Source organism: Lagenorhynchus albirostris, chromosome 15 (assembly GCF_949774975.1).
Source record: "Lagenorhynchus albirostris chromosome 15, mLagAlb1.1, whole genome shotgun sequence".
Taxonomy (NCBI): domain Eukaryota; kingdom Metazoa; phylum Chordata; class Mammalia; order Artiodactyla; family Delphinidae; genus Lagenorhynchus; species Lagenorhynchus albirostris.
In genome coordinates, this window is record NC_083109.1 from 71,845,316 (window position 1) to 71,857,751 (window position 12,436).

Here is a 12,436-nt window from a genome sequence, read left to right on the forward strand (position 1 = left end):
TTAATTTTTCTTTTGTATTCCCCATCTCAGAGAGTAACAGTCTTCCCAGTTTCCCAAGCTACTAACATGGTAGTTCTCCTAGATTCTCCTTCACTCACCCTCGTGCATTCAGTTATCAAGTTCTTCTGAGCCTATCTTCCACCTCAAATCTCTCAAATTCTTCCCTTTTCTCTTTTCCTCATATTACTGCCTTTGTATAGACATCATTTCTGATCTAGAACTAGTCTCTTAACTATTTTCGTATCTCATCCTGCTTTACCTTTAGTTCATTTTCCCCACTTATACCAGGAAAATTATATATTCTTCTAAATCTTATCAATCCCCTGGGCAAAGTTTTCAGTGGCTCCCCGTAACTCATAAGATAAAGTTTAAATAGTTCAGTATGATATTCGCGGTTCCTGCCTTTCCATGAGGCTTCATCTTTGGCCCAATTGTGATTTGCATTTTACCTGTACTGAACCACTTGTAGTTCTCATATCTTCATATTTCTGCATAAGCTGGGCCCAGTACTGTTCCCCTACACCACACACACACACACACACACACACACACACACACACACACAGACACACACAGACACACAGACACACACACACACAGACACACACACACACACACACACACACACACACACACACACAGTCTTCCCTGACCTCCCAGAGAAAGTTAGTCTTCTTTTTTGCTCCTTTAGCATCCTATGAAAAACACCTTTGTTATGGCACCAATAAAACAGTTTGACTAGAGGGAAAGAACCAGATCCTAGCAGGGGATATTTGGTAAATGTATGATTAGCTTAATTCAGCAATTTTAAAGCTTAAGTTTTTAAGTAAGGGGATATTTTCTTCAATCATAATCTCCTGCCAAAACCTAATGTGTAGACTAGATAAGAGCCAGCAATCCCTTCCCTTAGCCCCCTTGTGCCATGCTGCCTCTGAGGTGCCAGTGCCTTAAGTGGGCATAGTGTGAAAACAGAGGCTTTCCTACAGTTGACCAGATATCTGATCTGTCAAAAGTCTGTCAGATTCAGCCATAAAAAGGATTGAAGTACTGATACATGCTATAACATGGATAAAACTTGAAAATATTATGTTAAATGGAAGAAGCTAGACATAAAAGGCCACATTGTTGTATAATTTGATCTGTATGAAATGTCCGGAATAGGAAAATCCATAGAGACAGAAAGTAGATGAGGGTTACCAGGGCCTGGGGGAGAGGAGAATGGAGAGTGACTGCTTAATGGGGGTGGGGTTTCTTTTGAGGCGGTAAAAGTATTCTGGGATTAGAGAGCGGTGATGGTTGCCCAACTTGTGAACATACTAAAAACCTCTGAATGGCACACTCTAAAAGGGTGAATTTTACATTATGTGATTTATATCTCAATAAAAATATAATTACAGTGGCACAGTATTCCATTCCATGGAATTGAGAGAAATAAAGGAATTTTTATAAAAACAGACTAGGCATAAGTTTGTGTAATGTTAATATTTCTTTATAAAATTACATGTGCATAACTGTTATCTTCGTCTAATTGTGAAGAAATGTGACTGGGATTCTCTGGGATGTGTATAAACTTATTGGGAGCAGTGAGTAAGTTCCTCCACCCCCAATCACCACCACACACACACAAAAGAAAACAAACAAAAAACTGTCAAAAATTTAGGACCGGGAGCTAGAGTCCTAAGAATTATTTCCAAAGCAACTTTGTATCCTTGCTCAATCTATCCAGTCACCCTAATGCTTCCCCTGGACTCTAACCAGCCCCTTCTCTTCATGGAAACCCATGATGGAAATCTCTACCCCCCCACCCCCCCACCCTGGGATGTCCTTGTTTTGAGGGTAATATTGGCAGAGTAGAAGCTGTTGAGGAGGTGGTGGCTTCCTGAGGAAAGAACTGCGGTCTGAGAGAGCTGAGCAAGGACACCAGGGCTTATGAGTAAAGGTGGGGAGGAACTAGGCTGGGGTAATAGGCAAAGCCCTTGGCAGGAACTTAGGCTAAATTTTGGGAGTCAGGTGGGTTCTGGGAAATAACAAAGGATGATGGCTCAGGCCACCCATGTACAGTGAGTGGGTTAAGGTCAGGAGAGTGAGGTGACAGCCTTTTGGTGGAGAAGCACTATCTCAAGGGGAAGACAAAGGGGAGAAAAGGGCTGGAGAGTGGAACATCTGGGGTTTTCGCAATAAACCACAACTAGGTCTTACCTTCAGCCTTAGAACTCCAGTTTGGGTAAACACTTGAAAAAAAGAATTGGTGCAGGCCAGAATCTTATCTCCTCTTAATAAATTATGAAGAAAAGCCCAGGATTCTTACACCTCTCTCCCTCATCCTCCCACTCTTCCCCAGATTGACGTCTGACGAATAGCCAGAAATGAGAGTCACACATCCATACCCAGAGTCAAGAGGTGGACCCCAGCTGCAGGCACCCATACACACACTTTAGCCATGCCCTTTTATTATTTCTTTTTCATTGAGACAGGTGGATGGTGGTTAGTGGTGAGGGGTTCCCATACCCCCACTGCAGTGTTGCAGGACAACTCAGCAGTTCTCATGTTTACTGGGGTAGACATCCCAGTGGAAGCCAATGGCATTGATAATGGATTGGCCAGATCGGCCACTGATGAATCGTAGCACAGTGTTGGGGTGCAAGGGGACAGCTTTGAAATTCTTGCCTCTGTTTTTCCCAAAAGTCAAGACACGGGACTTGTCAGTCACAAAGACCAGCTTTCTCAGGTAGTTCCTGTACTTTCCCGACACCTGGACCACTGATTCCCCAGGGTCCAGGGAGATCTCATGCAGCTTTCCCAACTTGCCACCCACGTAATCGCTCCACACCTTGCCGTAGCGCACCTGGAGACTAGGGGCAGGGGTGAGGAGGGAAGAAAGGGAGACACTGAGTAAGGTGATCAGAATTCAGGACCTCTTGGCCTACAGGCTGAGACCTTCAGACTAGTGACAGGGATGACAAACCCCCTGCCAGTCCCACAGAATGTGAGGGTTGGGTAAGCCCTTGGATATCATACATGGAACTTCAACTCCTCATTTTGCTGACAAACAGGCTCACAGAGGGAAAACAACTTGCCCAGAATCACCCAGACAGTGAATATCAGAGCTTGAATTTGAAGTCTACACTCCCACCAGGCCCCCACCCCCTACTTGAAACAAGAAAAGGGATTTTTCAAACATCTGAAAGGCTCCGATGAAGGAAGAGACTTGTCCATGCTGTGCTAGGATACAAATCCAGGATCAGAAGGATAAAGTTTTGGGAGAGCCATCAAGCAAAGATGGAGGATGCCAGAGGGGATTTAAACCTTGGGTGGGGGAAAAACTAGACAACTTCCAGGTCCCTCTGAGTTGATGGTATATGATTTACCCAAGATCACAAGTGTGGGTGTGTTAGGGGTTTCGACAGCACAGGTCTCAAATCCAAGTCCTCTAATAATTTTTCCATATCCTGTTATCCCTGTGACTTGATTGAAACAGATGTGACCCAAAGTGACTGAGAAATACACAATTTAGTAAGATCCTAGAAGGTCCCCAAACCACCGAAACGCAAAGAATCTTACCCTATGATGTAGTAGCTGTTAACTCGGACACGAATGGCAGTGATGGGGCCATCCAGCTGGTTTGCAGAATGGGAGAATCGCTTTCCTCCGTAGCCTCCATACTCTCCACTGAAAGAGGAGGAGCTGGCCTGAACTGCAGGGAAAGGTGGAGTTGGGGAGAGAAATCCCCTGAGAGCTCAGTTTCTCCCCACCACCCTTATTCCTCCCACAACTCAGTTCCCACCACCCCAAGTCAGCCACTGACAGCCTTGGCCACCAGCAGTACAGGAAGCTGCTTCCCCTGACTCTAGTGCTGGGCTCCTGGTTTCTCACTTACGCTTACTGGCAGAGGCTGATGCACAAAGAAGGGCAAGAAAAGCAACGGTCAACATCCTGGGGCTGGAGTGGGAAGAAAGGAGAAAGTGAACGTTTACCCTTATCCCCCCAGATACCATTTACCCAGGCACCCCTGATCTCCGGTTGAGGCTCGGGTTTCTTGGTCCTTCAACTCAGACCTCATCCACCCAGTCTTGGTCTTAGAAAGAACTGTCCACACTCTCTAGTCCTGTTTGTCACAAATACTATCTTATGTGTCCTCAATCCCTCTGCCTCTCTCCGGTCTGGCTACAGCCGATCCTTCTCTTCCCTCCCAAGCCAGAAGATCAATCCTGACCTTCTAACTGGATTAAGCTGTGTCAAGCCCTGTTCCCTCCTGGCACAAAGCAGGAAAGGAGTTTTCTAAAGAAGAAGTGGAGGACATCTCCAAATCCTAGAGATGGTTGAGTTTATCAAACCAGGAGTCAGAGCAAAACCTAACTGAAGTAGGCCTGTGGTAGATTGGCCCAGTCTGTGGGACATCTGGGGCATAGTTTAAATTCCTAGTTTCATCCTAGTCTCAAATCAGAAGGAAAGGAGCATTTTAGAGGTGTGTCTCTGGGTCACTTGGAGAGTGAAGGTGGTGACAGAAGAAACAGCCAACAGCACTGTCCAAGCAGTTCTGGTGCAGGTGGGATAGACTGAGGAGTTGGAGAAGAAATCGGAACCGGCTTAAGACAGATCCCAGGCACCTGGTCTATTTGTCATACCTCCTTCTCCACTAACACAAATCTGGCCGTAGGTGTATCCCGGGTGTCCCCAGTCCTTCAGCTGAGATCCAGATATCCTTACACCTAAGACTAGCTCACAACCAGATGCCCCGGTTAGCTGACACCAGGTCTCCCCAGCCATTCAATCCAGGAAGCCTCTTCTTCAGCTCAGCGTGAATCCCCTCTAATTCAAATCCAGGCATCCCTATTACCCCTCAGCCCACACCTCTGTCACCCCTCACCTGGCACTTTCAAGTGCAAAGTAACCCCCTGGAAACTTCCAGGTCTTTTATACCTCGTCCAAGCCCTCCCCCTGCTCTTCATTGCGTGAACCTCACCTCCTGAGCAAACATGATCAAACTCTTAGGGTCAGTTGTCAGGCAGGGTCTGGAACATCTTATCCTGCCCCAAGGGTTACAGGTGGCAGGGTGGGGTCAACTCTGGACCAAAGCCCAGATCTCAGGAGAGGCAGAATAAACTTGAGAAAAGATCACCAACCGAAGGGCCAGCTGCTTTGTGTGGGCAAACTTCCTAATCACCTCTGGGTGTGGTCCAAGGTTCTCCTTCCCCTATTTGGTTTCTGCTGGTGCCCTCACCTGCAATCTGCCATCTTTCAGGATAAACATTGTCCTCTGCAGGTATTTGAAATATAGATTCTCCTGGAAAGGGATTACACTCCCAACACCTTATACTTAGGAATGCCTACTATTTGCCAGACACTTTTTTTCTCTCCCCTTATATTTTATTTGAAAAAATCCAGAGTATAGAAAAGTTGAAAGAATTGTACAGTGAACATCCCTATGCCCACCATGTAGATTCTATCTTAATATTTTGCTGTACTTTCTATTTTTTCCATTCATCCATCCGCGATCTGTCAGACTCTTCACAAACTTTTTCTCTCTGAGAACGGTGACTTGAGGCCACAGGACACCTGGAGATCCCCCTCCCTGGAACAGGTAGAGTCAGCGCAGCGGGCAAGTGGGAAGCTGAGGAAGTAAAAGCAGGTCCTCCTCTGGGGGCAGTTCTGGGCCCTCAGGACTCCTGGGCACCATAGCTGAATCTTCCTGGGGCTGTAGCCCACACAGGGCAACGGCTCCCTCCTGTAGGTCTGAAACTTCCCCAGGGTTGGTGTCATCGATTTCTTCTCTTTGCCAGCCCTTCTCTTCTGGGGCCCCTCTAGGACTGGCCCTCTGACCCACTGTGTCAGCAGGGCAGAAAAACAAAGCCCAAGGAGGGGCTGGAACCCTTAGCCTTGGTTAGTAATGATCAGGAGTGTGGCATTTGGAGTACCCCACCCCCTTATAGGCTCACCATCTGGGACTGAGGACTCATCCCAGGAAACACAGGGAGCCCCACCCTGATGAGCCGGAAGTAGGGTGGGGCTCCTGGCAGGGAGATTCCGGGAGCTAGGAGGGCAGCCAAGGAGGCACTGTGTGATCTCCCCTCTCCAACCTTCTGCATGTCCAAAACGAGCACATCCTGGTGACAACTTTTACTTCATTCCAGCCATTTTGTTCTCGTATGGCTTTTGTCCTTTCTTGTGCTTGCCTTTCCTCCCTGATTCTCTCTCCTTCCTTTAATGTCTTGCTCTTTCCCTGACATCTCTTGCCCTGAGGTTTTCCCTTTATATTCTCTCTTTCTTGGCGCCTCTTCTCTTCTTTGTCTCTTCATCTCTCCCAAGCTCTCTCTCTAACTCCTCCCCCTCTCTCCTCTCTCATTATCATGCGTCTCTTCTTTAATAGGAGCACATCACAGAGTCTGTGACCAAACACAGGGAATCAAAGATGGCAGCTCAGGGAGGTCTGAGGTGAACACCTTGGGAAAACACCCTCACATTTCCGTGACTGACACATCTGGGACCCTCAGAATAGAGGCTGCTACACTTGTCATAGGTTCAGTTTCATGCCAAGATCCAGAGTCCCCTCCATGCCTGCAGACTGGTCCCTGGGTTCCGGGCAAAATTCCTGAGTCCCCTTTCCAGAGTGACAGAGGTACGCTTCCTCCGGTGGGAGGGGTCTCAGGGTTCATCCTCTGTCGTCCTGGAGACAAGAAAGGCCACTGTGTAGCTAATGCTGGTACATCTTAGAGTTTGCGCTGATGCTGTGCCTGAGGATCCAAAAGGAAGAAGGTGAAGGCCCTGGGACACCAGGCCCCCCTCTGCTTCTACCTCCTCAGCTCCTGTTTAAACTAGTTCACATTTAACCCATGTGCCAGCTGGGTGCCTGCCTGCCCCAGTCCCTATAAGCAGTGGAAGGTACCCCTGCTCCAGTGCTACAGGCAGGGAAAGTCCAAAGCCTTCCCGAGCTTTCTGCTATCACAGGCAACTTACACTCACTGACTCCTCTGCCCTTTAGCAAAGCGACTAACTCAGCACATGTTTATGGAGCATCTCTATGTCGGAGGCACCACCCCAGATGCTGGAGAGATAGTAAGGAGGAGGGGAGTCAAATCCCACCCTCAGGAGCTTTCACTCTAGCAGGGGGAGTCATCAAATGAATGTTACTACATGATATGTGCTATGAAGAAATCATCAAAGCAGAGAGAGAACGTGAAGAGGGATGGAGAGGCCGCTGCTCTGGCTTAAAGGGTCCTCTGCTCAGGTAATATTTGCAAAGAGACCTGATTGAAGTGACGGAGAGAAATAAGATATTTGGGTGAGGAGTGGGCTGGGCAGAGGGAACAATAAGTACCAGAGCCCTGAGCAGGAAGCACGTGGGATGAATTCAGAAACAGCAAGGAGGGCAGGGTGGCTGGTGGTAAGTGAGGGAAGCCAGTGGGAGGCAAGGTCTGGGCAGCAGCCAGCGGGCGGAGGGCGCAGGGCCTGGGAGGCCATGGTCAGGAGTTTGGATTCCTTCCGAGAGTGAGGGGAGCCATCGAAGGGTTTTACCTTTTAAAAGGGTTCCTCCAGATTTTGATAGAGTGGAGAATGGACTGCGGGTGGGTGAGGCTGGGGAAGGGAGGCCATGGCAAGAGGGGAGTGACCCTCCCCCCATTTTGCTGGGTCCCTCTCGCCTGCCCTCCTGGACTGTCCCAGAGACCCTCCCTCCCTCAGACAAAGCAGCTCTGTCTTCTCCAAGTCTTGGTGCATGTTCAGACCCCAGGGTGAGAATCTGCCCCTTCCCCCCATCAAGGAGTTTTCACAGTATAGTTCCAAACAACGGTAGATCTGTTTCCTGTTAAGAAAAAAACATCCTCCACCTCCTCATTTATACATTGGGCCTCCATGGAGGTTTCATTTGAGCAAAGGGTTTTACCATGAAAACAAACGTGAGCTTGCTTTTCTGCTCACTCTTCACTGTTCCAATGCATAAAGTCTAGAGAGCAGAAGTGACCTCACTAAGTTGAAAAAGGGGGTTCTACCCGCCTGACCCTCATGCCCCACACGCCCGCCCCTCAGTGGCCTGCAGTTTGGTTTTGCTACTCCAGCTGTTCCCAAAAACCGGCCTCTTCACCGGTGCCAAATAGAAATGCGAAGAGAAAGGAGGAGACAGAGTTTGGGGTGAGGTAGAAAAGAGTAGCTTTTATTGCTTTGCCAGACAAAGGGGGCCACAGTGGGCTAACATCCTCAAGACTGTGTGCCCCACCCCGGAGCGGGTAGTGAGGAGTCTTATAGTGTTCAAGGAGCAGGGTGTGGTCAGCTCGTGGACATTCTTCTGATTGGTTGGTGGTGAGGTAATCGGGAGTCAGCATCATCAACCTTCTGGTTCCAACTGGTCTGGGGTCTACGGGCTTGTAGACAGTGTACAGTTAACTTCTTCCACCTGGTGGGAGTTTTAGTATCTGTAAAATAGCTCAAAGGTTGTGGCTTAGAATAATATCTATAGTCCTTGAGGAGGAACTAAAGGTCCTTGACTTTGATTTATGGCTAAAGTATTATTATTTTGTCTTGCTTGACCGTTTCCCTTTCTTTCTGCATTTTCTCACTTCTCTGATTAAATTTATTCTTTGACTAAAGTTTTTCTACAGACAAAAGGCAGGCGGAGGACATGGGTGGGGGTCTATCCTGGGAAAGCCTCCTAGGGTCCTGCTCGGTTACATGGCTGCCCAAAATGCTCCCCTCCTCTGCCCACCCAGTGCCTTCTACCCTCAAGATATTCTGCCCATACCACCAGCTCGGCCACCCCCTGTGCCCACCACCAAGCCTGCTCTCCTCAACTCCCTTCTCTTCCCAGCCCCTCACTTTGAACAGAATTCATGGCTCCTTTCTCTCATGGTTCTGTCCCCCACTCACAGCCTCCAGCTGTGCTTCCTCCATCACTAGTCTGGTTCTAATTACCCTGCACCGCAATTTATCTGTTTACAGGGAAGGCTCCTCCACTGAAACGGGAGCCCATCCTAAGGCAGGAACTGTGTAGTCCCCACCTCTGAATTCCCAGGTCCTGCATCTCACCTGGCCCAGAGCAGGCGTCCCCTAGAAATGACTGTCAAATGCGTCAGCTGCAGCGAGACTCCTATGAAATGTTCCTCTTTTGACTCTTCACACAGCTATGTCTCTCTTCTCACAGGGTTGCATATGGGTTTTCTTCAATTTCTCATTTACACTTCCCCTGAAGAAATTCTGTATTCAGAAGAATACTGGGCATAAACACAGAATTCTGTGTTGAGGTCCTCCATCCAATATTTCTTAGCTGTGTGAATTTAAGGAAGTCACCTCATTCTTTAGAGCCTATATTTCTGCATTTACAAAACAAGAAAAAAAATCTCAAGATCAACCAAAACCCTAAAGGACAGTGTTTTTCAAACGGTAGATCTTAACCCATTGGTGTGCCATGAAATCAGTTTAACAGCTCAAGATCAGCATATTTTAAAAGTGGAATAGAAAAGAAAATAGGAGAGCAGTGCATGTAACAAAGTTAAATATTGTTTTTTGTTTGTTTTTTTTTTTGCGATATGTGGGGCTCTCACTGTTGTGGCCTCTCCCGTTGCGGAGCACAGGCTCCGGACGCGCAGGCCCAGCGGCCATGGCTCACGGGCCCAGCCGCTCTGCGGCATGTGGGATCTTCCCGGACCGGGGCACGAACCCGTGTCTCTGGCATCGGCAGGCGGACTCTCAACCACTGCGCCACCAGGGAAGCCCCAGTATTGGGTTTTTTTGTTTGTTTGTTTTTTGGGTGTTTTTTTTTTGGCCCTGCGGCTTGCGGAGCCTTAGTTCTCTGACCAGGCATCGAATCTGGGGCCCTGGCAGTGGAAGTGCCGAGTCCTAACCACTGGACTGCCAGAGAAGTTCCAATATTGTTTCTTGAAGTAGTGCACTTAAACACTCTATCTGTGTGTAGTGGGTCGTGATATGAAATGTTATTTCCTATTACAAATTGCAGTTTTTTAACTCAAAGGGTAAGGTTCAATTACAATTTCTTCATATACCAATGCTATTTGTTCAAAACTGTCAGGCTAGAAGTGGATTGGGACACATCTAGGGCAGTAACTAGAGTGGCTCTGGAGACCCAGATTTGGGTAGATAAGTGTACACTGTTAATAATTACTTTAAATTGAGATATAATTGACATATAACATTATATTAGTTTCAAGTATATAGCATCATGATTTGATATGTGTATATATTACAAAATGATTATATATTAATCATTTTTGAAGTCAGAAACCTATAGCGATGTACCAAGAATTTGTGGACAGAATGTTGTATTATAAAGAGACATGGGTTAAAGCTTGGGTCCAGTCCTTACTCTCTTCATGACCTACTGAGCCTCAGCTTCTTCATCTGTATATTGGAGATAAGGAGATCAACCAATTTCTGTTGACAGGCCTGGCACGTGGTAAGTACTGGGTAAATGTTTATTCTCTTCTCCCTTGAGAATTTCACAAAACACGGCTTTCCTTTTTGGTCTCTTTCAGATAAAGGTGGTGTAGGCAGCCATATCTTTTTCATCTGCAGTTAGCTTTATCTTATGGTTTAGCTTGAGTTTAGATCCTGGAGATCTTGTCAAACGCATCATAAGACTTGAAAAAGAATTTTGTGTAAGTTGGCTTGAACAACTAAAGTTAAAGTCACTTGGGAATCTGGTTTTTATTTCCTTTTATTGAGATATAATTACACGGTAACTTTTTTTAAGCTCTGTTTTTGCTTTCAGTCTCCACACCTCTTACTGAATTATCAACTGCAACTTTTAATTTTTTTCCTTTGTTTAGTTTATTTTTCCTTCGTTTCCTTTAATTTGTTTTCCTCCTCCTCACAAAAATAATCACCCTCCAGAACATATGACAATATAATATTCAAAGGGATGAAATCCTTGTCCATCTGAGTGGTAGGATCAGCTATATCCAGTGCTCATATATGCTGGATAAACTATCAAAGTGGGAGTCGCTCCACTAGGAAGCAGTCATTCTTGCTTTGTGTCAGGAGGAATTCATCTAAAAATAGGAGCAAAATAATAAAATAAAATAAAAATAAAAATAGGAGCAGATTTGGTTTCCTTTACACATCACGTGAAGTTCAAACAGCCATCTGCTCTCATGCATGATGTGTTCTGCAAATGCATTAAGACAGAGATAGTGTGATGTGCTGGTGAAAAGCACAGACTGTGTTGGAATCCAGCCACCACTACACAGAGGGCACACGTGTGCCTGGGGCAAGTTATTTATTTATTTTTAAACAGGAGAAAATCAAAGTTTAATAACATATGTACATGGGAGAGTCCCAGAAAAATTGAGTAACTCGCCAAAATGGGCGAAGCCCTCATCTTAGATGCCACCCTCAGCTAAAGACAGAAGAGGATGTTGAGGGTGAGGAGAGTCCATTCTGGGAGGTGAGCAGGAAAACACACAGTAAACAAGGGTGATTGTGATGCAGATCTAAGCATTGTCTTCTCCACGGATAAGAATTTGTAGAGAGTTGGTCATAAAAATATGGAATGCTTTGGACTTCTCTGGTGGCACAGTGGTTAAGAATCCACCTGTCAGTGCAGAGGACACGGGTTAGAGCCCTGGTCCAGGAAGACCAGGAGCAACTAAGCCTGTGCACCACAGCTACTGAGCCTGCGCTCTAGAGCCCATGAGCCACAACTGCTGAAGGCCGCGCCTAGAGCCCGTGCTCTGCAACAAGAAAAGCCACCGTAATGAGAAGCCTGTGCACTGCAACGAAGAATAGCCCCTGCTCGCCGCAACTAGAGAAAGCCCGCGAGCAGCAACAAAGACCCAACGCAGCCAAAAATAAATAAGTAAAATAAATTTTTTAAAAATGGAATGCTTTACAAATTTGTGTCCTCCTTGTGCAGTGGCCATGCTACTCTTCTCTGTTTCTACGGTTTTAGAATATGTGCTGCTGAAGTGAGCACCTGTAGCAAGTTATTTTACTTCTCTCTGCTTTTGTTTTCTCATCTTAAAAAAAAGAAGGGTGGGTGGTAACCGTACCCAGCTCTTAGGGTTCACTCCAGAACATGGCCTAGTGCACGGTGAGTGCCAAGGGACTGTTTCTATATGAATCAAGTGTGCACAAGTAGAACAACACAGTCTCACATTCTAAGGAGGGGCTCCGTCCAGGGCAAGTGAGAAAATCATAAAATTTCTAATTACCCCTTGTGTTTTAGTTATACACCTAAATCATATATTCCTAGCCTTCTATACATATGCTTCGATTTCGTTTTCTTCCTTCCCAATTGAATACAGTGCAGACCAACTAAAGCCCATTGCACGTCCAACTGAGGCCGGCATCATTGATTTTAGCATCCGTAGTTCTTCTCAGCTTTGTCCCTATTGTACCAAGGCCATGAGATCTCGTACCTTTTCTCTAGTATCATCACTTTTTCATGTCCACTCATTTTATGAAAGTGTGAAGGCAAAATGGTCAACTGGCC

At 46.5% G+C, this 12,436-nt stretch overlaps 1 protein-coding gene and 1 non-coding gene across 2 annotated transcripts; both read right to left on the bottom strand.

Annotated features, from left to right (window-relative positions):
* Positions 1-2,533: 2,533 nt before the first annotated feature.
* Positions 2,534-3,937, bottom strand: ZG16 (zymogen granule protein 16). The gene is made up of 3 exons (XM_060124809.1): positions 3,878-3,937; positions 3,562-3,694; positions 2,534-2,852 (listed from the first exon to the last, which is right to left on the bottom strand). Exons 1-3 carry the CDS (start codon positions 3,930-3,932, stop codon positions 2,534-2,536), a joined length of 507 nt encoding a protein of 168 aa, XP_059980792.1. The 5' UTR covers positions 3,933-3,937.
* A 7,877-nt stretch (positions 3,938-11,814) lies between these two features.
* On the bottom strand, positions 11,815-11,917 carry LOC132506597 (U6 spliceosomal RNA). Its single transcript, XR_009535913.1, has one exon. It is a non-coding gene; the product is annotated as a U6 spliceosomal RNA (small nuclear RNA).
* Between the last annotated feature and the right edge of the window lie 519 nt (positions 11,918-12,436).

Excerpts from the sequence above, each read along its gene's own strand:
- ZG16 (XM_060124809.1), bottom strand. The coding sequence starts at position 3,932 with ATGTTGACCGTTGCTTTTCTTGCCCTTCTTTGTGCATCAGCCTCTGCC. Across the intron at positions 3,695-3,877 it reads ATCAGCCTCTGCCAGTAAGC|TTCAGGCCAGCTCCTCCTCT; the intron begins GTAAGTGAGAAA and ends CTTTCCCTGCAG. Across the intron at positions 2,853-3,561 it reads AACAGCTACTACATCATAGG|TCTCCAGGTGCGCTACGGCA; the intron begins GTAAGATTCTTT and ends CCCTGCCCCTAG.